This window comes from Poeciliopsis prolifica, unplaced genomic scaffold (genome assembly GCF_027474105.1).
Source record: "Poeciliopsis prolifica strain line A6 unplaced genomic scaffold, Auburn_PproV2 SCAFFOLD005, whole genome shotgun sequence".
Lineage (NCBI taxonomy): Eukaryota > Metazoa > Chordata > Actinopteri > Cyprinodontiformes > Poeciliidae > Poeciliopsis > Poeciliopsis prolifica.
Window position 1 is genome coordinate 5,986,300 of NW_026562380.1, and position 25,657 is coordinate 6,011,956.

At 38.8% G+C, this 25,657-nt stretch overlaps 1 protein-coding gene across 1 annotated transcript in view; it reads right to left on the reverse strand.

Moving 5' to 3' along the window:
- Window positions 1-24,404, reverse strand: part of itga9 (integrin, alpha 9) — a 63,720-nt gene extending 39,316 nt beyond the window's left edge. The window contains exons 1-15 of the mRNA XM_055029581.1: window positions 23,984-24,404; window positions 23,659-23,786; window positions 19,481-19,587; window positions 17,432-17,555; window positions 15,685-15,752; window positions 12,457-12,586; window positions 11,416-11,501; window positions 11,276-11,338; window positions 10,683-10,820; window positions 10,387-10,492; window positions 8,011-8,105; window positions 6,187-6,277; window positions 5,849-5,894; window positions 5,582-5,736; window positions 2,359-2,519 (exon numbers count right to left, since the gene is read on the reverse strand). Of these exons, the coding sequence (XP_054885556.1) occupies window positions 2,359-2,519; window positions 5,582-5,736; window positions 5,849-5,894; window positions 6,187-6,277; window positions 8,011-8,105; window positions 10,387-10,492; window positions 10,683-10,820; window positions 11,276-11,338; window positions 11,416-11,501; window positions 12,457-12,586; window positions 15,685-15,752; window positions 17,432-17,555; window positions 19,481-19,587; window positions 23,659-23,786; window positions 23,984-24,159 (1,674 nt within the window). The 5' untranslated portion in view covers window positions 24,160-24,404. The remainder of the gene's footprint in view (window positions 1-2,358; window positions 2,520-5,581; window positions 5,737-5,848; window positions 5,895-6,186; window positions 6,278-8,010; window positions 8,106-10,386; window positions 10,493-10,682; window positions 10,821-11,275; window positions 11,339-11,415; window positions 11,502-12,456; window positions 12,587-15,684; window positions 15,753-17,431; window positions 17,556-19,480; window positions 19,588-23,658; window positions 23,787-23,983) is intronic.
- Window positions 24,405-25,657: the final 1,253 nt, after the last annotated feature.

Below are 25,657 nucleotides of genomic sequence, written 5' to 3' on the forward strand. Positions count from 1 at the left end.
AGAAAATTATCATGCTGAGATGTAATTTTCGGTCTTGTCTGTGCACATGTATTGTGTAAGTCGTCGGTTAAAGTTGCAATCTTTGTACCACACCTTCAGCTTTCTGTGGTTTCACAGTTTTTGTTATGCCTGTTGTTATGTCTGTGTTCCTCAGCTTTGGTGGAATCAGTGGGCAATCTAGCATAAAACAACTATATCATAAATTCATGCTCAATTTAAACATCAGCAAAGCATGTCAAAACTACTCCAGATTTTGACATGCTATAGAGAATGTATCATCTGCAAATCTAAATATCAACTTAGCGTGACAGAAATAGCTTAACATTCCTGAGGATGCTCTTATCTGCTTTCTTCTCCAGGTAAACAAGAAAATCAAAACCACTCAGCCTCCATATGAGGCAGGTGCCCGATGAAGTTTAGCATGAAGACTGACAAACAGAAGGAAACACTTAGCTTTGCACTTCTTAGGTGTAATAAAATCTGCCTACCTGCACCTCAAGAAAGTGCTATAGCTGTTTTTAAGGTATGAGTAGCCCTGCTTTTCATTACCAGCATCAGACTCTATTTTCATCAGGCAACTGTGGAGCTGAAACTAACCAAAAAGAAAAGCAAAATGAAGTCCATCCCAAGAGTAATATGCGCCCGGAGGGGCTGCTCTTTAAAGCAGAAGCGTGTTTATCTCACACAGTGAGAGAGATGCCACAGATATGTGGCAGCTTCAAGCGATTACTCAGCCATACTTTGCTTGGCCACCCAAAAACCTGAAGATATTTGGTTTAAGTGTTGAAATGAGAGGCTTACTTTGTGGCGAAAGACACTTACAGCTGTATATATATTGTTAAAACTAAGTTTGCTGGGGCTCACAAAAGTATTTACACCTGTGCACATTTTTCTACATTTTCAGGCAATACAATAAAAAACTACAATCTACTTTGTTGAGATATTACACGACGAACAAACATGGCTTACTATGTCGGTTTACATGTTTAACCAACACAGAAGTGGCAGGAAAACAATAAATTAATATTGATAACTGACATGCATTCGTCACTCTGGATAATTTGAATAACTATCTTTGGCTAGTCCATCACAAGAGAACACGGAAACACAAATGGAATAAGACAATCATAGACAATCAGGGCATGCTTAGCCAAACATTCTAAATTAACATTAATGTTTCTGGACTGGTGGAAGTACTCAAAGAGAACCAACGTAGGCAGTGGAAGAACATTCAAACTCCATACAGAAAGACCTGTAGTCTCTAAAAGTAGTTGGTTGAAATTGGATCCTATTTATGTGTAGGGTTGGGTACTAAATCAATAATATATATTTATATATCGTGATGAACACCCAGAATATCAATAGAAAATGCATCCAACTCAGAAAAGATTTTCAATTTTACAATCTGGAATCGCACAGCATTCTGGGGAATGTAGGCAAAGGAAAAGCTTTAGGTGTGCAAACTCTCACTACCAGGTAGGCTGTTTATTTGTACAAAATGTGAAAAACATTTATCCATGCACTACTTTGTGCTGGCCCATAGGACGAAAGTCTCAATGAAATACATTCTATATTTGTGGTGTGAACAAATACAAAAACACAAAATTTTTAAATAATTAGTTTTAGAGGTGGAAAAAATATATATTTCAATGTGAAATGTCAGATTTTGAAGTTAAGCACCATGGTTCATGATTTGGACACAAACTATGAACAGCCTCACAGAATAAACATCTTTTGCTGGAGCTGGTTTAAGCAGCCGGAACGGTTGAAGAATGAGATGAGAGAGCAGTAATGACAGCCCCGCTCAGCTGGGGGCTCTGCCTGAAGACCCCCATTAGAAACAGCAGTGAAATTTACAGGCCTCCTACCAGAGGAGCTGATACATGGATGATGCCCTTAGGATGCGGACTCTCCCTGTAGCCACAAGACTAAGTCATAGAAAAACACAATAGTAAGACTATGCAATGACAAAGGAGAGTCTGTTTCCTGTTTCTCCAGTCACACACTTGAGCTGCATGGTTTCAGGGATCATCAAGCTCCTGACTGCTACCTTTAACCCAACCCAGCAGGGCGACACAAATAGCTTCTCAGCACATGACTGCTTCGATGCGGCAGTAAATTCTCCAAACACCATGAGTAATGCTGTTTCTCCCACTTTGTGCGTGTATTTTACCCTGTTTCACTCACAAGAAACATCTGGATATAACCAACAGCTCTGAAAACTTAATCCAAAAAAAAAAAAATGCTTAATTAAATAAACACTCTCATATTCCAATTCTATTCCAGGGGAGCTATCAGGGTAAAGTAGGAGCAGGTGAGAGATCAGCTGGGTAAAGGTTAAACACAACCTAAGCGTACCTTAACGTAGGCAATGTAGTGCTGGCACTTCGCTTTGTTGATTTCCAGGCTCAGCTGCTGGTTCATTTGGCTGATCTGAGATCCAGCTTGAGTGAAATAAATCCTGGAAGGCTGGCTTTTCTGTCGCTTGTCCACATCAGCGGTCAGGTTGTACAACAACTCTGAGAAATGGCAGAAGCACAGTCACACAAAACATTAGCTTCAAAAACTTGCTAGTTGAGTACATTGAGTACAGTCCTGGGAAACACTTTAAATATGCATGGTTTGGTTTTCTGCTCGTTGCCAGCAGAATAAGGGAGAAAGTAAATTATTGCTTATTGGAAGGAAATTAAACAAAACAGAGGAAGATGGAAACATTTTTGGTCAAATCATCATGTAGAGCTTTAATGTAAGAAGATGACTGCTGCTCGCAAAATAAAAACAGGAGCAATATTTCAGTATGTTCAAAGTAGTTTATCATAGTTCTTTAATTAACACGGCAGATAAAAATATGAATTACAGCCAAGTTACAGTTTTTATGAGAAATAGTTCAGGACAGCGATTCTCCAGTGAAATGTTCTTATAGTGAAGATGAATGGATTGATATCCTCTTCCACGTCTTGTTACATTACAAATACAGGCTACAACCCACATCATGATGCTGCCACAACCATGTTTCACAGCAAAGATGGTGTGTTCAGGGTGATGCACAGAGTAAGTTTTCTCCAATATGCAAGGTCAATCCATATGAACCAAAAAGTTTGATTTTAGTTTCATCATGAGAGTCACTGCAAAAACACAAAACTAAACTTTGTTCAAATATTTTAGTACTGCTTAAATAAGACAAAATTAACTTCTCAGCTTGTTAGAAGTAAATAATGAATTAAAATTGATTTATAAAAAAGTACTAGTTCCACTGACATACTATTTCATGTATTACAAAAAATGTTTTCCTTTAGTGAAATAATCTTTCGATGAAACTAATACTTTTTAAATCAATGTTAAAGCATTATTTACTTAAGACAAACTCCTGTATTTTGCTGAAAATGACCTTGTAATTTAGTTTTGTCCTAATTTAAGTGTACAGATATTTGCACCAGAAACTAGACCAAAAATACTTGGCAAGATTTTTGTGGTTTTCCTCAGGTTTTCTGTGTCCCTTACTAACTGCAAATAGGACATTTTGTGGCTTTCTCTTAACAATTCTCTCCTTTCTGAGACTATTCCATAAAAACAAAATTTGGCAGGTGCAAGGCCAGTAATTTTCCTATCTTAAATGTTTTTAGGGCAACTTCTCCAAAGTAACCATGCTTCCTTGCTCAGGCTGTCAGCTTGGAGTGAAGATGATTTTTTGGGCAGGGGAGTGGAAAGGGGAGGGAGTTGTTGTTGTGCTATGCACTTTTTTTTATTAGGTGGAATATTTAATGTAATTTTAATGTATTTAATGCAATTCTTTAAACTCCTCAACAACTTTATTCCTGACCTGCCTGCTGTGACCTATGGTCTTCATGATGCTGTTTGTTGACTATTGTTCTTTAAAAATACTCATACTTTTCAAATAACATCACTCTAGATTTTATCTAGGGATATTTCCATTCAGCTTTACAATTTTGAGCTATTTTTTATACTTTTGCAGGATGCTGTTTCCATCCCTTGCATACAGGAGGAGCAACATGAGATCTATTTGAAGGGTTGAAGTCATGAAGATGATGTAAAACTTTGCAAATTTTTTCTGGGAAAACCATATATGGACCTTTGGCCTTTTAGAAACTGTTTCTCTGAATGAATAAGCCTCATTCTGCAGTAATTTTCCCATGGGGGTGTCATACTGGTAAAACAGTGGGAGGGGTAGTAAACACACCCAATTTGGACCAAACTAAGCTTTCTGTTTCCGTTATCCAACAGAGCGAATGCCATGAGCTCATTCCAGAGGAGGTGCAGGAAGGTTTCACTCTGGGAGTCACCAAGCACACAGTGCTTCACTTTCCATGGTGACGGCCAGATGGGTAAACAGAGAGGCTTTCTTTCTCCTGTCCAGCCAGGACAGTGTCATTATGCAACCAAAGGCCTGCTGCTCCCCTTAGGGGAGGCTGTGAGTGACCACACCCAAACACTAGAACACCACTGCATCTTAGCTGTCATCAGGCACACCCAAGAACATGTAAGCAAAAGGTTGATCGGTACAAACACTGGGCAAAGTCAAAGTCAGCCAGAGGCAAGTAACTTAGTCTTAAAGGAAGTGATTTTCAAGGCAAATTTCCCTTTTGGCTGCATCTTACGAAACAGATTTTGTTACAATGTTACATTTCGTTACATTTACGTAACCAAATTTTACAAATAGTAAAACATTTTCATACATAAAGTAACAGTTACTTTATGTTTGTTATATAACATTGAATTTCATATTTAATGATGACTTTTCAAAGCATTTGAAAAGCTAACAATAATTATTGTAATTAAGCCAGATGAATAAGTCTTAAATATAATTCTGAAAAAAAAAAAAAAGAGTCTCCTCCACCTTCTCCCTATTGCTGTCTGAAGAAATGAACAAATGTTCTGGATCAAAAACAACCGATCAGAGCCAGGATAAATATCTTAGGGCTTTCAATCAACTCACTCCTAAAACGTGCTAATGGCGGAGAAACAACTTACCTTTAGAGGAAAACAGTTTGTCCGCTGTCATCAGCGGCTCTGCTAACTAACCTGAATTTACGATAATCTACGCAAGATACAGTGTGGCACAGAGCATGAGGAACGCCACATGGAGGGTGATTGACAAACACTGTCTCCTAGTCTGATTGGTTGTTTCTAGGCCGCACTGGGAGAAATCAGAAGAACTAGGTTTTTTTTGTTTGTTTTTTTTTATAGATTATGTGTTTCATGCCATACTTCACAACATAGAGAAAGATTGAACAAATATGTATAAAAATATATTTTTCTATAAAACTTAAATACTCCAGATTTAATTAATCAGATGTTGATGGATGGATGATCTGATGGATGGATGGATGGATGGATGGATGGATGGATGGATGGATGGATGGATGGATGGATGGATGGATGGATGGATGGATGGATGGATGGATGGATGGATGGATGGATGGATGGATGGATGGATGGATGGATTGGTTTCTTTAACCTCTTGTGGCCTGCTGTATCTAACGTAAACATCATATTACAATCAGCTCATTTTAACTCATTTTAAAACTTTTTCCATCTTTTCTCTCTCGTCAGAGTTATTCACCTATTTCTCCAGGTACCTCTCTCCCCCTGAAGCGCATGCAGACGGTGATGTTGAAGCAGTTCAGGTTCTGGTGACTTTCGTGGCACTGCGGCACAGAGATGTTGATGGAGACGGGCAGGAAGATGGAGACATCCACTGTAATGACAGGCCGCGACCTGCGACCACACAAACCCAGACAAAAACACCATGTGGGAGAAACCCTTCATTTAAGCCACTGTGAGGAAGAGAAAGAATCACTATTTAGGCTTTCATAGGTAAAGAACTCACCTCAACAGAACCACACTGTCTGCCATGAAAGCTCCGACGGTGACATCTGCAGCAAAGACGTGACAGATTTTGAATAGCCATTAAGAAGACACAACACTAATGCAACATCAGCAGTGTTTACACCTGCAAATTCCAAAACAATGCACAAACCAAGGCCGTCCAACATCATGCAGGCTCAGTCTATCTAGCAATGGAATGTAGCAAACAACATGCTTCTGTCAGTCACGGGGCAGAAATATGCTATTGTTGAGTCCAAGAAACTACAACTGTTAAACGGGAAAACAAGAAACTGATCCGTTTCATTTTTATTTTTGCATCTGAAGATGGGGAAGCTGTACCTGCATATCCATTTCCATCCATGTCCACTTTACCAGAGATGGACTGGCCGAACATCTGCAGCCCGGGGCTGATGCTGCGCCCAGAAAGTTTCTGAAACAAATTATGCCAGCCTTTAAATAACAACATATGAACCAACATACTTAAAGAGACTGGGTTTCATATGTTTTCAGTAGGTTTTTCAGAAATGAAAGCTCACACATTAATGTTTAAGAAACAAAGAAAGAAAAAGATTGCGACAGATGCAATTGTATCTATGCACAGAAGAAAAGTTCATATGTTTTATTGAGAATTTATGACCAACACACATGATTTTTCCAAACAACAGTGAAGATTCGGTGTTTATTTGGATTTAGTCCACTTGTGTCAACAGTTTGTAGAACCTGGCACATTTCTCTTTCCACATTTAGAGTCTGAACTTTTTTTTATTCCTCTTTGCAAAATAGCTCTGATTGGACAAAGCTCAATTGAGTAATTTATAAGTCTGGATTTGACTAAGTCTTCATAACACATGAATATGCTTTAATCTAAAAATCATTGTTTCCCAAACATACAAGGTGTCTCATTGCTTCAGTACACCTGATCTTAATGTTTTGTTCTGAACTGTGGTCATCTGAATTGGATGTGTTGAAGCAGGGAACCATCTAAATCATGTGGAGCAGTGGGGACAATCGTTGAGAAACATCAGCATGAACCATTGTTTTGAAACTCTGGTTATATGTTTAAGCTCTTTGTCCAACTGGAAGATGAAAATCCACTCCAGTGTAAAGCCTGTAGCAGGTTTTCTTCTTCATCGGTGTGCCTGAGAGAAACATGTAAAGGTCCATTTTGGTCTCATCTGACCAATGAAACTGTTTTCACATGTTTGCTGTGTGATCTACATGGCTTGGAAGAAACAGGAAATGGATAGCGTCATAGCTTTCATTACTTGATTTGTAAAGGGATCAACTAATAATTACCTGAGAGCTCTGCAAGTCCTTGAGAATTATGTTGGCTGTTTTAATGTTCTCTAATAAACATATGAAATCTTAAGAGAATTAATTTATGCTGACATCAAAATAAAAAAGGTAGTCGGTTTACTGAAACTGGAGTTGGATGAATGAATTTAACCTGAGGGAATACATAACAAACAAACGCATGCCAAGCTGTTCAGCTTTTTATTTTCCTGCAATTTAACAAATATCCATTACTTTGTTTTGGTCTATTAAATAAAAAACATTAAAGTTTGTGTTTATATGGGAATAATCTTGACGTTGATAGTTTTGAGGAGCATTGCACAATTTGAAATAATCAAGTTGCGAAGGTGGAAAAGATGTGTAAGTGGTTGGGTGAAAAGTTTTAGAAACCCAGATTGTTCTTGTAATTAAAATAGGCAGAGGAGGTACTTCAGGAAGCATTTTTAAGGAGGCGGCGGGGGGCAGGAGGGATTCTTTTAAAACAAAGACCCTGAAATAGTAAAAGAATTACACCTTATGTCTTGAAAGCACAAAAAACACACCATTGCCTCTACAGGGGAGGCAGTGGTGTACAGAGTGGACAAAAAGACAAAAATCTTGTTTTAAAAATGAATGTGGTCAAAAGGAATGAGTCCTCCTCATTTTTCAGGAGCTGTGTGGGTCTAACATGTAATCCTGAGGCTAAACTACCACCTGCAAAGTCACTATTCATCACTCAGCTACTAACAAGCAATCAAAGGCAGCCATATGGTCCTAATCAGAATAGTTCAAAGTGTGCATGACTAAAGCCATAAAAACACAGAAATGTGGAAACAAGAAAAAACTGATTAGATGATAGTATTACGTCATGTGAGAATCAAATCTATTTACCATTGAGTATTTTCTGGTGATTCCTGTGGCATCTCCGTGGTAGATATACAGAGCTCCACCATAGTCATCCTCTTTAGGTGCTCCTATGGCAACATCTGAGGAGACAAATAAGGAGAATGTTAAAAGTTGACACTTGTAATTGGGGCTTGATGAATGTAAAAATATTTCATTAACCCCTTGTTTACGTTTAGCTGGCATGTGCAGGGGAAACAAGCTCTAAAAAAGTCAAACTCGTAATAGATAATTAAGCACTGTTAGGGACTATAAAACTTGTGCGACCCCTGAGAACGTGGAAACAAGGCTATTAAGTTCTGGCAAATTCACTGAAATGCTCTCATCAGCTTATTTTAGCAGAAAGTCCATATTTTGAGTTCCTCTTATAAACCAAAACACTTCCACACAAATTGGTGCTGCGTACCAGGCAGAAATGGAAGAAGAGAATTACACAAAAGCTAATTTAGTGTATGGAGACGAAATTAAACCCTGTTGGCAATGGTTTTACGGTAGCTCTTTAAAATTAAATGGCAGCAGTTAAGTTGTAAATAATTATCTGTCAGTCAACAAGCACATCTGGCTCTTTCCCACAATGCGAGAATGATGAGTTACAGGATGAGTTATAATTCCCAGCTGCCATCTTTCGCTGTGCACAAACACACCCGCTGGTGCCAGGCTGCAAGCCTTGAGGCATATCTCACACAGAGATGAAACCAGGCAGAAGCTTCCAGCCGTGAGCAAGCGCTGGATGCCAAGCAGAATTCTTTTGTAGCTCGACCGAGCAAGTGCCAAGAAAACAAACAGCGTAACGGTATGTGGCTAAGTGTTAGCGGAGAACTGGCTTTGCGTCTGCGTGGATGAGTGCACAGAAGGGTGAGAAAAGTCAGCGGACTGAAAACGTTCGGGGTAATTTAGACAAAATATCTGTGAAAATGACTGGTTTTACTGCACCTACTTAACATGTCAACCAACAACGCTGTGATAATGAACTACAGAGTAATGTCACTCTGAGCTGAAATCAAGGGGTTGCAATGGTGGATGGCTTTTAAAAGCAATTAATGATGACCTGAAGATTAGACATTGCTGAGTCTCACCAAAGCATTCCACTTGAACTATTGTTAATTTTGTCAAAGGATTAACATGAACATCATCTGTTTTATTGAGATTTTGTGTAATAGACCAACAAAAACAACTCAATAATTGTAAAGAGGAATGAAAATGACACTTATTTTCGAGCCATCTTTACTACAGTGAAAGTTACAAGTCTTATTGGGTCTATCTATGTCAGCTTTTCATACCTAAAGAATTACATTTCCTCATGCAGCACTTTGGTGCAGTTTTATACCTGTTTTAAAGTGCTATATAAATAAATTTGACATTGACATTATCATTAGAAAATAGATACACACATTTCACACATAGATTCACACATTTCATGTTTTTGTGCTCGCTCTCATTTGGGTCTCAATTGCTTCAAAATCCTCCCAATGAGTTTAGCAATGAGTTCATGAATTTTTGGTGTGAGGAAAAAAAGACATTTCAAAGCCTTCCCAATTGTCCAAATGCTCCAACACATTTGGTCAGCTGATTTGTACAATTCAATTCAATTTATTTTGTTTATATAGCACTAAATCACAGCAAAAAAAAAAAAAAAAAAAAAAAAAAAAAAAAAAACATTGGCAATGACAGGTGCAATGTTACTGGAAAATTGACTTTCAATTTTAAAACCACTTGCTGTATTCTTGTTGATTGTGCAGCAAACTCTACTTTTGCTTTTCAAAGATGTATCATTGTATAGTTGAGCAACTATTTGCAGCTATTTTTATGTACTAGTGTAAATGTTGAGTTGGAGGTCATGGCAAAGTGTAAAATAATAAAATACCAATAAAATACAAGCTTGTGGTTGCCACATGACAAAATGCAAAAAAGTTCAGTAGAAGTTCACGTATAAGTACAACTATTTCTAGAAGACACAATAGATTATATTTTGGTGTTTATTTTGTCCAAATACATGACCGGCACCAGAGTTTGGTCTACGTTTCAGTAAGTCTTGCTTGTTTCTGGTGAAATTTGGATTCTATCAAGGTTGTCACCAATTCTGATCATAACCTTTATGGACAGAATTTCTAGGTGTTGAGGGGATCTATTTTGGTGGCCTCAGGGTCAGGTCAGGCCCTGATTTCCAGCATTCTGTAACTGAATATGAAGCAGTTGGGTTGAAGCTCCAAAACCAATTCGATGGTCTAGCGCCTTGAAAAGAGCACAGAGTATGGGACATATGGGACAATTTAACATGGGACATATGGGACGATTTAACATGGGACATATGGCACGATTTAACATGGGACATATGGCAGGATTTAATGAAACTTTTGGACAAACCTTGATAACCATCATCATCAATGTCTCCAATTGCTGCAATGGCCTCGCCGAAGTGTGCATTGAAAGCACTGTCGCCAGTCAAAACTGCATTCTCCTCCATCGCCCCCTGAAAGATGTAGCAACCAAAGTAGATCACACTCTTATCCAAACCCCGTAATAAAATTAAACTACCCCACTGCAAGAACAAAAATAAATCCAAACATTTGGATTAAAGGCAAAAATAAGTCATGTTCCAGTGAGACCAGCTTGCTAGTGACAGCACTGTGTTCATTTCTGCTGAGCCATATCCCGCTTACATTGCCCCTGCTGAGGTACACAGACACCTGGCCCTCGTCCCGGAGCTGGCTGTGCATGGGTGCCCCCACCAGCAGGTCCGACAGGCCGTCCTGGTTCAGATCAACTGCACACAATGAGGAGCCAAAGTAAGAGCCCATCTGGAACCAAGTTGAGCCACAGAGCAATGGGTCAGATCACAGGCAGTTCCTCAGTGCATATAAATGAAACACATCATACTCTCTATAACTTTTGCTTTTATATCTCTATAACTCACATACCAATCATCTGCAAACAAATGCTTTTACAGTGATCATGATTTTGATGTAACTCTGTATAAAAACCTCCCAAGTTTTGGCTTGTGGCCAGCGTGTTTCTGCCTAAACACTAACACAGACATAAACAATGTGGCTCTAACAACAAAGCAATTATAGTAGTGGCTCTGCATTGTATCTCAAAAGCTAGTTACAAGATCCTAAAGCAGTTAAACAAATCTGTTTACATTGTTTCTGTTGTGAGGAAACAGGGGAACACAACAAATGTACAACTTAAAAAATATGCACAATGAATACGAAAAATTTGTTCTGAAATCTTTAAAACAGATCTAGATACATACCATTTTCCCTGAGGCTTGAAAACTCTTCACCAAGGACCCAGCTTCAAGTTTGAAAATGTAAACCTGTGCGTGAGTGAAACACAATTAACTTATCAGCAAAATGAGACTCGAGCACAAAGGTGGTGATGTAAAGTCCATACCTTTCCAACACCGTTGTGCTGTGGTGCCCCAGTAGCTACATCTATCGCATTAGGAGAGGAGAAGTGTCCAGCAGTCACAGCATAGCCTGGAGACACAGACAATGAATTAATCATTTTATGGTAGCTGTGAGGAGTTCATGCTAAACACGAGCAGCTCACAGTGAAACCACACACTTTAAGAAGCCATCCATAAGGCTCTACAATTTTTTTGGAGGAACATTTGACCACTTTTCCTATTAAATTTGGAACAGCACCTCAAACAGACTCGACTTTTAGGCCTTCGATATTATAAAAATACATTCAAAATAACCCTGACTTATTCATTCCTAAACTAGTTTTGATGTGTGTTTGGGATTAAAGTCCAACTGGAACACCCAGTCATGACCAGGTTTTAACCATTTGTTAGATGGAAGTTATTGGTCAGAATCTTCAAGAACAACCCAAGAACCACCAAGGTTTAATACCATAAGTTACAAGATGCTGGAATGCATGAGGAAAACCAAAATACCTTCTGGAGGAAAGTTGAATTGTCAGAAGAGACAAAGAGCAAAGACACAATAACAACATGTAGACTCAGTTTTGTGTAATCCCAAACACACATGAAAACTGGTTTTAGAGATTGGTAAACAGACAAACATTGAGCTTCTATTGAAAATATATGGTTTGTGCTTCAGTAAACAAATACATTTAAATGAGCTCATCTGACAAGATGAAATAAAACCAGAACCACATAGAAAATTGTGTGGCTTTAATAAACCTTGCTCAGGGACAATTGTCCAAGTATAAGTGGGGTCTAGACATATCTGAGCATGTTTTTTTAATATAATTTTCATTCTATGTGGATGACCAAAAACAAAACACTATAAACTTCAATCTGTGCAATAAATTCTAACTTTTAAACATTATTCATTTGTTAGTGAAGTGGCTTGCTGAGAAGTCATTATACATAAAAAACAAAACAAAACACAACAACAACAAAAAAAACAATTCAAATGCAATGGCTAAAAATACCATTAAATCATTTGCGCAAGTGGTTCTCACCAAGGTAGCTGTATCTGTGTGAGTCAATGCTGTCTTTGTTCGGGCTGTAGTAGGTGTCAGAAGTCATGTTGTACACCTTAACCGTCCCGGTCCAGTAGTACGACCCCGGCGCCCCCATCACCACCAGCTCCTGAGCATAAAACAATACATGTAACTGCGGAAACCTACTATAAAAACAGGGAAAGGAAAGGAAAAACACTGCCGGGTGGATGTCTGGTTAACCAGTGACCACAGACTGGTTTGTGCTATCTGCTTATAAACACATCACGTGCCAAGAGAAGCCGTTAATTGGTGGAATTAAGGAGTAAGAGAAACTTGTTAAATGATTGGGGCATCAGTTGAGACACTCCCTCTGATTAAAAACACTCCAGGAAAAATGCTGCATCCCTTGGTTATTATGCCTGTCAGTTACACCGGGGAATGTGGATTTAGCACCAGGAACGCTTCCTTTGAACAAACACACTAAACAACACAGTCAGGACCTTACTCAGCAGTATGCCGTCCCTGTGCTGTGGCGTCAAACATCTGGGAACCACCAGGCACACGGAGCAAAAGTTCAGACAAGGATAAAACCTGAACAGTTGGATGCCTTTTCTTTCAATTCTTCACATTCTTTCGAAGGTAGGGGGGGTGTTCAAATGGTTTACCAGATCCTCTCTGACAGTCTCCAACCATGGAAAAAAAGGTGGCCTAACAATGTCTCGAGTTTCCATCTTTGTTTCTCTACGTCTCTAGCTCGGGTCTGTGTACAGCTTTCGCAAGAGGCAATTTAGAACATCTCCCACAACAAATTAAAGATTTTTATTTTTAGCACAAAACTTCTGGCACAAAATTTTAGCACAAAATACTACCTTAAACTGGCTTAAACCAGTACAAACTTTTAACTCATGTTTGCTCCTATATCTGTTTTTAAATTTTTTCTCCCGTTCCACATGCACTCTTAACATTTTTCATTTCTCTATTAATCCTTCAGCTAACTGTGGTACTTTGCTTATTTGACATTTTAAACAAAATGTCAAACAGGTTACTTGTATTTCTCTGTATTTTATCATTACTAAGTAGAATTAAACATCAGCGTGCACAAATAGGCATGGCAATCTTTTTCTCTTCTAATTTCCAAGCCAATTTTTTTAATTATTCATTTGAAATATCAAGATGTAACGTAAAATATAAAATTTCTTATTATGAAATGTCTTGCATGTCTTCTCAAACCTCCCACTAAGTCATTTCTGTTTAGAGGACATATTCAGGTTACTTAAAGTCCACAGCATATTACTGTGGGTCTAAAGTTTAGAGGTTCGATGTAACCTGAGAAATATGGCACACATGCTAACATCAGGAAAGTATTTTTATGTGATTGTACAGAAAACAAACAAGTTTGAACTTGTTGCATATACAAGCTGTAAACCTAATTTTGCCAGTAAATGTATTTTCTAAAAACTTTTCAAAACTTAATTTCTCTGTTTACTGTTGAATTTCACTGACCAAACAGAGAAAATGTTTTTGACACCAGATGTATACAAAATGCTTCTCCGCATCCAGGGATGATGTCATGTAAGCTTCAAAGGATGGTCCTGCTTTTTTAACCATTTATCTCGTGGAAGCACACCAGTCACAGCCTTTCCTACCAACGCTGCACGTGGAAACATAAGCTAACACTTATCAGCAGTTAATCAGTTCAGCGTCTGTTGCTTTGATGTAAACATTCGTGCAAATGCAACTGGAGAATTCGTATTTTCCACATCATTTGACTTCTTAAACAAATGTGAAAAAAGATCCCGTTCTGTTCACCATGGAGGACGTTCCTGATAACTATCCTTGGAATACCAGAGTTAAAGTCAACAAAGAGCACAGGAAGAATAAAGATGCCTTGAAGTTTTTGCTATGAAAAGACTCCTTTGAAAAGAAAAAATGCACAGTAAGGATGATCACGAGGAGCAATCTGGTGCATAAATTAAAATGTCAAAATATTAAAAGAGATCAGTTATCCAAATACCAATCGTATTTCACATGAGGGCTATGAAGAGTATTTAATTACAAAACAGAGTTTATTTTGTGAATTATGTATGGAACAGTTCAGAGTAATAAAGTATAACAATGTTTTAAAAAGTTATGGCTTCAAATCCACAAAAATGTTCTCCCTGGAATTCAAAGTAGTTTTAGTGAGACGTTAGAGAAATGACAACTTGATTGGACTTTTCTCTGGCTCTGGACAGTATCATGGAACGGCAGTTACTACAATTTTTTTCAAGCTTAAATTTAATACAAATTGAGCTTTATGTTAATATTTTAGTGGAAACAAAAGGATCGGCCCCAAAAGTACAGGTGGTTACGGATTGCAGCCTGAACGATCAGAGCAGGTAGCCTGACTAACAAACCAGTTAACCTGCAATGAACTTTCATGTCAAAACTGTAAATCTAACACATTGTCTTTAACTGGTAACTTAAAACCAGGTCTGCACATTGAGACCAAAATCAAATCCAGACTATATGAGCTGGACATGGTAAATATAAGTCAGATGAATTTGTATCATTTTTGTGTGTGAAAGATCAAGAAGAAGAAGAAGAAGAAGAAGAAGGCAGTATTTAATGCTTCTGTTGTTGCTCTTGACTGGTAGAAGGTATTTTGTTTGACTCAGACTTCACTTTGAGTGAAGCAAAATAACTTGATGCTGAAAATCAAAATGATAGCTATAAAACTGGACCTGCAGAAGTAGTCTTGCTCATTTTTAAGGGAAAAGATCGACTATAAAGCATAAATCTGAAAAGTTATACTTTACTGAGACTGAGCATGTGATGATAAATTATCTCTATCATCACCAAACATCACTTATCACATCATATTGTGAAACAACTGAGGTTTTAGTTTTGTATAGGAAGTATACTTACACTCATGTGTGGATCTGACTCCTTGGAAAACATTTTACGACTTGGAATATTAAACTGAAGAGTCGAGATGTATACATTTACAAATGAAACCAGTCTGAAGAAAAGTTGAACTTTTGATTCATTTGAACTATTTCTTAATGTGATTTAAGACAAAGGTCACATTTGATATGACAATCCGACATTTTGATGTTCTGTTTCTATCTGGAAAGTCCATCTTAAACTTTATCAAAGAATCAGCTGACTGATGACGTTTCAGAAGCAGGAAGGCAATGACATCTTTCTATCACATGAGCAGAAACAAGGGATTAAATATGAGGACGAAGAAGAACTGCCACTGACCTCTGTGAAAACTCCCGCTATCCCAGCTTGGCACGAGCCGTGCTCTTCCCCATACTTCTGCTTATAGTCTGCAAGAAAAAACAAACCACAAATTATTTTGCTGTTTGCTCGAGCCAGCGCTTACTGCTGTTTTTCTCCTGCATTCCATATGGAGCTAGTCAAAGACCAATCCAAGAGGAATCCAGCGGCACAAAACAGACTGAAGGAAGGGCTGCAGCTTCACTTTCAACAAAACGACCTCTTACTTGGAAAGGGAGAAGGGGGCCTTGCTCTTAGGTTACAAAAATATTGAGCTTGGATTTAAGGAAAATGCATTGTAAATACAGTTGCATGCTCTGTGTGTCAAACTGCTGGCAGTGAAAAGAAGGAAAGGAAGTATAATTCTGACCTGAGAGCACAATTACGGTGCAAAGCGGAATTTGGTATATATCTCAATACATCACCTACGAAATTATACAAGCAACATTTTGGCATGACTTAATTCAAGTTATTCAAGGGTGGACATTCCTTTTTTACCACACGTGTAAAAAAAGAACAATCAGGGAGAAAATAGATTTGATTTATTATAATCAACATTTTTTTTTTCAAATTTACAGAGCTTCTGGGAAACCAAGCCGAAGTCATTGCTTGTGTTGCACCTTTGCCGAGAAGCGTTTCAGAGAGTAAAAGTCTTTTTAGACTGAAGGGAGACAGATTGATGCTCGCTCCCAACCAGCTGCTCCAGCCAGAACACCAATTACGGGCCGGAGGGAGAGATCGGCCTCCCGGGTGATGAGGCTGGCTGTTGAGATAACGCACCGTGATGAATAACAGTGAGCCGAAGCGGGACCTGAGGTATCCCAAGAAAAGTTAGCGAGGTCAGGAGATCTCAGAAATACGTGGGCGGCAGCCATGTACAATCAGGCTTAGCATTTTTAATTATCCAGGCAATTTGTTTCTGTTTTTAAAGAGAAACTTTTTTGACCACATGTCAAACTGAAGGTCCGCAGGCAACATCTGGTCCGCCTTAGTCATTTACGTGGCCATTTGGAAACTAGAAGGCCACATAAATAAAACTGTCAAGATAACGGTTGCATGCTTAAATATTGTTTTATGACTAAAATCAAATGTGTTATTTGCATAGTGCCAAATTGCAACAATGTTAAAAGTGCTTCAGTTTCATTTATTATTTTTATCAGGACATCTTAACTTGCCCTGAAATGAAAATGAACTTGACACATCTCTATCAGACAGTCCAAGCTTTCAGTGTCTTGTAAAAACATTCATACTCCATTCTGTCACAATAAAACCAAAAACTGTGACGTATTTTATTGAGATTTAACATGAAAAACCAACACAAAGTAGAGCAAAGTGAGAAAAATTATAGACACTTTTCTGATTTTTCACAGATAAAATATGAAAAGTGTGATGTGACATATTTATGCAACACATTTTTGTCTAATACTCCTTAATAACAACCAGGATAGAGTTTAAAAAATGCTCATTGAAACAGTACTCTAATAACAAAAGTAGAAGAAATCTTACTTAAAATAATATTTCGGGTTTGATTTAAACCTAATTAATCAGGTCAGACACTTTTTAGGCCCAATCTAAACCCCAGAAGGCATCCAATTCAATCTACAGGTGCTCTGTGATAATTTGTTTGACCCTATTACCAAACATAGTGGTGCTGATGCACACCACACTTTTCAGATTTTCTCTTCACCCATTTTCATTTGTAAATATTGTGAAGCTCTGCTTTGTGTACCTTCATAGCAAGGGATGAGCGGCTTTGTTCTTCCCTGCAGTGTCGGGGGGATGATGGAGCAATACCCGTGTGGAAGGATGTGCTCTGAGTCGTAGTAGACGTTTTTCCAGCGGTGAGCACAAGCCTGCGAGGGGAAAGAGAGATAATCTCATTCAGCAACAACACGAGCACTTCAGGCCTCCTTCCACCGCGCTAATCGCCTCAGCAGCTTCCTTCTCGCTGAGCTGGAGTCAACGCGTCTCTGCGGCCATCCGATGATCGTCAATGAGAGGGAGGGGAAATTAAAGGCCGTCCATAAGACCCGACCATGCTGTAACAGCCATGGTCTGTGGTGTGAATATCTCTGCTGCAGACCGAGATCTGTGTTTGCCAAGATGTATTTTCTCATCAACATTTGTGCTTTTATTGCAAAACAGCAAACCGGAGAAACCATGAGGCCAAGCAGGCAGGAACAAGAACCAGATCAAAAGACAGACGAGACTTAGACGACTTCCAAATAGGGAGCTTGTTTTGCTGGGTGACATTTGAGCAATATTGAAATAATATTTTGTTGTTCTTTTTCCAAAATGAGACATTCCACAGATTCATAACCAAACGGGATAATCGTGTCTGGATTTTGGAAAATGGCTGCATGCATGCACAAATGTGGTAATAATTTAGTCCTCCTGGGGATCGATGTTGGGCTCCTGGGGACAGTCCTGGAAACCTCTGTGCAGACAAAGTACGTTTAATTCCCCTTCTCCCAATAAAGAGAAACCAACATCCCTTCCTCGCTTCCCCACAGAAACACACACACAGTTATTCAGACACCAGAGCTCTGCAGCCTGCAGACATAAACACAGCATCAGATGACTCTCTGGAAACAAGATGCAATGTTGAGAAACATGCTTTAAACTTTTAAAGTACAACTTCACCGGTGGCAAAATGTAGCATTTCTGTCCTTTTTTAGTAAAAACAGAGATAACTCAGCTCACTTTTGGGACAAGTAATATGAGGGTTGCGATGTTCCTGTTTTAAAAAAACTCCATCATCACAAACAAAGCTTTCACTGAAAGCTCGCCCGGATGAAATCACCGCTGTACACATCTGCCAAGCAGCCGTTTTTTTTTTTTTCTCTGCTGAGTGTGCTCGGGTGAGATTAAAAAAAAAAAAAAAGAAAAGCGTCCGTGCTTTTGGAGAGGCACGGCAACACGTGGCTTTTACAGAGCCGCCTCCTCTGTTTCATCGCATTGCTGTCAGAACTGCGAGAGAGTGCGCCTAAAAGGGATTTTTCAGTTACACAACGCGAGTCCCACGTCCAAGACCTGTCGAGTTTTTGACTGACAGGCTGGCGAAGCGAAGGTTCGAAACCAGAGCATTCCTCTATAAACTGTACCAAACAATGGAGGCTCTAGAGATCAAAAGCAAACTGAGCTCTGTCTCTGACAGGATTTGTTTTTGATTTCTGTTCAAATCATCCAGCAACAAGTTTTTCCAAAGTATTCACCTGTCAGGAAAGCTTCCACATTGGTGGTACTAATAAGAAACCCCAGTTTCTGCTGACTGCTCTTAGCAGCAGGACAGGGGTTAATATTTAATGAAAGGCTGCCCCTTGCGTGGGACCTCTGCTGTGGGGGCTGAAGCCTAAACAAACTCTGCCAGCCGCTATAGATCCGTGTGCAAACGAGCACGTCCCGAATCTACGCCACTCTGACCTCATCCAAGCCAGTAACAACCGACTTAAACACTCCAAACAAAAGCTGAAGGTTTTGCAAAATTACGTAAAAGTCATTTCCAGGCATCATTCCACATTCCCTGACTCAAGGAAGCACAGAGAAAACTTGTTTTAAATCCTTCGCTCTTATTATCTGTGCCAGGCGGAGCTTGAGAGGATGGAAAGAGAGGCGTTTTTACCCAAAGCTAGGGAGTAATGCTGGGGCCAGCTGTGGTTTAACAGTGCGGTTCGGGGTAAAACATTTGTAACAATGATGTGGGCATAATCTGGTCTGTGCTTTACGAGTAGACATGGTTCCTATTGAATAAGCTGCAGAAGAAGAAACTTTGCCCCACCAGTATTTTGCCGCTGGCTCGGTCCTGGCGGGCCAGACTGACCCCCATCCACTCGTCATCCCTGTCTCCTTGGCACGTCTTCCCACACGACTCTCTGGGTTTGTTTCCTGAAAGACAAAGAGAGCAGTTTTCAGACGTTGAGGCATCAGGACGGAGGGAGAAGCCAACTCTGATTGTAGAAGTGATTTTACACAACTCACGGTTTGAGACGATCATAAATAACTAATGCTACTCTGCACAGATGTTTCCATCGAATCTTCCAGCCAAATCCATAAACAACGATGTCAAATTCACCATAACACAGCAATACTTAACTTTCAGATCAACATCATTCTGAATACAGTGCCTTCCAAAAAATATGAACGCATTTTCTGTGATTCTTCACATTACAAACACAAACTTTACTGTTTTAATTGGTGACTTATGCGACAAACTAGCCAAACATTACTCAACAATATTAAAATGGAAGGAAGCATACAAAATTGTCACCTTAAGATATCTTGTTCCGCTAAACAAGCCCAGTGCAACCATGTATGTGTAATGTAATGTCAGTATAAAACCAGCTGTTCTGTGAAGGTGTCAGAGGTTTTAGAAAACATTAAAACACAAACAAGAGAGTTATGATAAAAAATAACATCACAGGCTTTAGGCATCACTCAGAGCTCTATTCAATCAATCAGGACATAATCATCAACCTTCATGTAGTCAAGTTTTAAATCCAGAAGCAATGAAGAGGCCCAGAATAGATCTGCAGGAGCTGCAAATATCCACCGCTGAGGTAAAAAATTCTACTGATAAGAAAACTATTTCACATACACTGCACTAATTTTGAATTTATGGAAGAGCGGCAAGAAGAAAGTCACTGAAAGAGAACAATACGAAGTCCAGTTTGCTAAATGTTGTTCATATGTTGAGACCATTTCCAGGTAACTTAATGGTGATGGTACAATAATGCAAATATGCCCTCTCAAAGTTTAATTAACTTTAATTTCTAAAGACTGAAACTGGAAAACCTTTTATATATCTAAAATACATAAACAGCACAACAAAAACAACAAATAAAAAGGTCACTGAAGTCTCTCTAAACAAAACTGCCCATCAGGAAAGGGCTTGGCTGAGACCAATGCAGCAGAGTGAAGACTTTTGTCATCCAGTCTTTGGTAGAAAAAGAGAGAGAGAAGAGAAAATGCAATCAGTCATGCAGACAGAAATTATAATTTGAATTATTCTAGAACATGAAGGACAGCAGAGCACTGATGTTAGAAAATCAAATGAAACCAAAATGTATCATTTTGGTCTATGTGCCAAACACAGTAAGTGAAAAACTAACGCTGCATACAACATCAGTGAAACATGGTGGTAGCAGCATCATTCTGTGGGAATGCTTTTCTTCAGGATTGAGAGGAAAGCTGGTCAGATGTGTGGGAAAGATGGATGCAGTATTCCAGTATGTGAGAAGCTGATAGAAATTCACCCCTCATAAAACTATAGCTGCAAAGAATTGCCTCAACATGACTGATTAAAATGATCTAACAAATCTGATATCATGAAATCTGTTGTTGCAATGTGACAAAACGTGAAAAAGTTGAAGAAATATAAACACATTTGCAAAGCAAAACCAGCCCTAGATAATAACATGCATTGTATTCCTAAAACTTGAAACACTTATCAGTTATTACCTTTAGCATTAAAAGTAATAACTGCTCCCATAATTGTTAAGTCTGGTGAAAGTGCTGTGGGCGCTTCACATGTTTAGATTTTTCTCTATCTTATCCATTATCCAATTCCCATCAGATAAGTCATTCATTTTAAAGCGTGAGAATGGCTACAAACTCATGAAGAACTGCATTGAGAAGAAAAGCAGAAAGGACATGATCCCCAGATCACCACTGAGTCAGACCTGAGGTCTTGTGATGATGAGACACTGACACTGAAAACAAACTTCAGAAATACTGACAAGTGATGTATCTCCAATAAGAAACGTATATTTAAATAGAAGTGTAACAATATGCAGAATGTTAAAATGCATATTAGAAACAAATGCATGAAAACTCAGGCTTCAATTTCATTTTCTGTGAAAATAAAGTCCTAAATAACAGGCACAGACAAATTCATGTATAGCAGAGAAAAAGCTTTATTAGAATTTGAATTGTTGATTTTAGTTCTGCCTTCAAATCAATTATTCCCAATAGACCTCGACTAAAATGGAGTATTAATCTGTTCTTGAGGACAGATTGCTCTCCAACTCTCCGACTCCAGTCGACCAGAGCTCGTCCTGCAGGTTTTAGTTAAATCGCTGCTTCAGCATGCCTGAATCAAGCAAACAGTGGTGAAAATAAATTTGATGTCACATTGAAGAGGGGATTCAATCATTTGATTAAACTGTGATGGAGCAGGGAAGTGTCTGAAACTTTCATTGCTGCAGCTCTTGAAGAGTTGGAGACCACAGAGTGAGAATGAACTTCGTCCTTGTTTTGAACAGAAGCGGACCTCAAGGACGTGTTCATGACTGACCCACCATGTAACAGGACTAAAAAAATATTGCACCATAGTAGGTCTGGTAATGGACAACATGGAAGAGGTTCAGTACTTAAGAAAATTGTGTCATTATTATGTAATCAGAAATTAAATATCTCCAAAAGCAAGGAAATAATAAGTGGTATTTCATCTCGAATTGATCTGATAAGAGCACAAACATGTTTCAGTTGGAGAGGAAAGACCAGCATACTTCTTCCTTTCTTCCTCAGGAAGTTAAAGTAATCTTATCCACCCCCTGGATCTGTATCTGTAATCGGAAAACTTTTGACCTGCTGCTGCACAAAGTGGTTTTCTAGTTGAACTGAAGTGGGTGGTGCGGAGGAGAGATAAATGACACACCACGACTGTCCAGCAAAGAAATCTGCTCTGACAAACCAGAAAGGAAATATGTATTCTGAGGAATCACTCTCATCTTGGGCTTCATCTGTTCTCACTACTTCCTTCCGAAGGACGAACATCAGAGTCCATCAAACAGACTGAAAAACACATGGAGCACCAGAATGTATTTGTTATCTACTTTCTTTTTTTTTAATTATTATTATTATTATTTTTGTTTAGAAGCCAAAGTAAATTTTTTTGGCCTACAATCTGGACATTACCATCTCTATACCTTGTGCCTTCTTACTAGATTGATAGGGCGCTAATTACATGAAAATAGAAGAAAAATTGTTAGAGACCACTGAAAACTTTAGATTGGGTTGGTAGGTTAAAAGCAGAAAAACAACCCAAAATGTATAGCCACAATTACCGAGGACTGATTTAGAACAAAGTATATTCAAGTATTTGAATGGTGTAGTCAAAGTCAAGACCTAAATCCGAAATGATTAACAAGTAATTACAGCAAGGTTTTGAAATGCAAAGCTGGTTAAAACCCCAAACAACTGTGATTACAGTGAAAAGTGGTTCTCTAAAGTATTAACTAATATTGGAGCAATCTCATCTATCATTTAAACTACAAACGTGTGTATTTTAAATGAACCTAAGCCCCTTTTCAACACAGTATGCGTCCCTTTTTTATACTTTACTGCCATTGTTGAGTAAATGTTTCAGAAACAATGAGAATAGCAGTTAAGTCATTTCTGCGATATTTCCACGAAGGTCAGAGTTATGACATATTAGTGTTTCCCTGGGACTGTTTTTGCTTGTCTGCTGTGTTTTGTTTTAGTTACACGTTGGCAGAGAGCAGAGCAAATATTAAAGCCATGCGTGCACCCTCTGCGGCTTGACCAGAAGAATAGAGCATGATGGGGGCTTTATAAGGAGAAGGGAGTGCTAAATAGCAACTTTCTTGGCTCATGTGCTTGAAAAATATTAGTAAGACCATAAATCATATAAATCAAAATATTTATGAAGTTCTCCACACATGACTCCTTTGTTTTGAGAGCTAAAAAACAAAACTTGAGGGTCGTTAAGAGCAGAATATAAGGCGGCTTTATTCTGATAAAACAAAGCAGATGGTTGAGAGGGGAGTGCATGCAAAGAATAAAGAAGAGAGAGAGAGAGAGAGATATGTGGACTGTGTGGCACCAGATGCAGTTTTTACTTGAAATACATTTAGGATCAAGCGTTGCAGAGATACGGCAGTGGGGATGTGAGAAGTTGCGCTAAAACGCAGCAGCGGTCGCGTCGCGGTGACTGACCTCTTCCCAGGTCCATCTCTGTGCAGCGCCGCTCGGGGTTACTGTGGACCCGGCACTTGAACACAGCTCCGGGAGAGCGCACCGAGCTGCTGTAGGTAGAGTTTGCCTTCGGTGCGCCCACTATGAGCCTGCACACATAAAGAGAGGGGAGAGCATCGCGAAACTTCGTCTCCAAAAAGGATGAAAGAAAACGGAACATGGAGCACATCAAAATGTCTTCGACGTTCACATTTATAAGGTTTAAAAGACATGTCTTGATATCAAAAAAAAACCAATGCATAATTAAGATAGAATACATATATTTTCCAGGAACTCTGGGACTCACCAGCGTGTGTTGTCATGAAAATGCTCCAACACAGAGTAGCCAAAAAAGCTAGAACTTGGTCCTTGAAACACCAAAGGATGTTCTAAGTCAATATTGTAAGAGCAAGCCAGCGAAATAGAGAGAAAGACATAAAAACTTTGCTGCACGCTCGTTCTGTGTTTTAGCGGAGGAGCCATCCCTTTGCGCGTCGTGCGTAATAACGCGGTAAACGTGTCCAAAAGCTACGAAAATACACAAAGTATGAATATATCCTTAGATCTCCACTGGTTCCAAGTTTTGCAAATGAACTTTAAGATGATCTCGCTTCGTTTAGCGCCTCATTTATTCTGCGGTAGCGCAAGCAAAGTCCAGAGGAGGGAAGTTAACGGTCCGGTAAATAACGTGCGTCAGCTTCTCTCCATTCTGTGTCAGTCTGGGGAAGTTGTTGCTCCCTGTCGATCTGATAAATGCAGCAGTCATGTCCGTAGGAAGTAGCCTGGAAATAAAGAGGCGTTTTTGAATTCTCAAAGTAAAAGCGTCAGAGTTTCTCAACTGATTGGCCAAACTGCTAATATGAATGCGGTACTTTATTGTGAAGGTGTCGACGGGAAATAATGTGTTTTTTTTTTTTTAATTGTGGAGGGAGTCATACAAAGAAGTGAATGGTTTTGAGGCGCACAGCGTCACATTACACCCATGAGCTTTATTGGGGTTCAAGCTCAAGAGAAAAAAAAAACGAGCGCTTACTGGCGCCCCCTATAGGCCAAAAACACAAACATTCTTCACTTTGCACCCAGTGGCGTTTGTTCAAGAGCTTATCTGATAATATCAAGTGCATTCAATTTTTAGCAGGCATATTAAGAAAATGTCTTGAGTAAATATGAAAAATGTTCAGTTTCTACTGTTCTTTATGCTTGAATTTATGAAATCCGCTACACATTTTTTATAGATTGTCATATTACAGCCAAAAACTTTAAAAGGATTTTTCATTTAATGTGATGGACCAACATAAAGTAGCAGATTATTGTGAAGGAAAATTATACACACACACACACACACACACACACACATATATAGATAGATCTGCAAAGCATTGTATGTGTACAGTCCCCTTTTACAGCCATATTCACTGCCATAATCCTAAATATTTTCAACCACTTAAGATGACATCTTTAAGGACCGTATTTTAATCCGAGTATAAATCCAGATGTTCAGTGACCACCTCAGATGTTTATTAGAGAACGTTAGTGAACAAACAGCATCATGGAAGACAATGAACAAAGCAGGAACACAAGGAAAAAGTTGTTCCGGAGTTTCAAAGCTCACCTTTCGCCAAAACCACAATCATAAAAACTCAAAGATATTATGACATGTTTCAAATCAAATGTATGCGTTAGAATGGTCTAATTAAAGTCCAGACCTAATATATTAGCCTCTAGCAGACCTGGAGTAAAATGTAATTCTGTCAAAACCCGTTTAATACTGTAGAATATTTTCAGCTTCTGCTTCTGTTAGTTTTGACAAGTTCTTGGAAAAACATCTGGTTGAAGAAACTCCCTGCTTCTCCAATATAGTTAGCAAAAAACTGCACCTGCTGACTTACTGAATCTCAAATAAATAAGAGGAATTATATTCAATAGTGACTTCATCTTCTTGGTGTGAGCTCATGTGCAAACTTTTCAACAATTTAGCTGA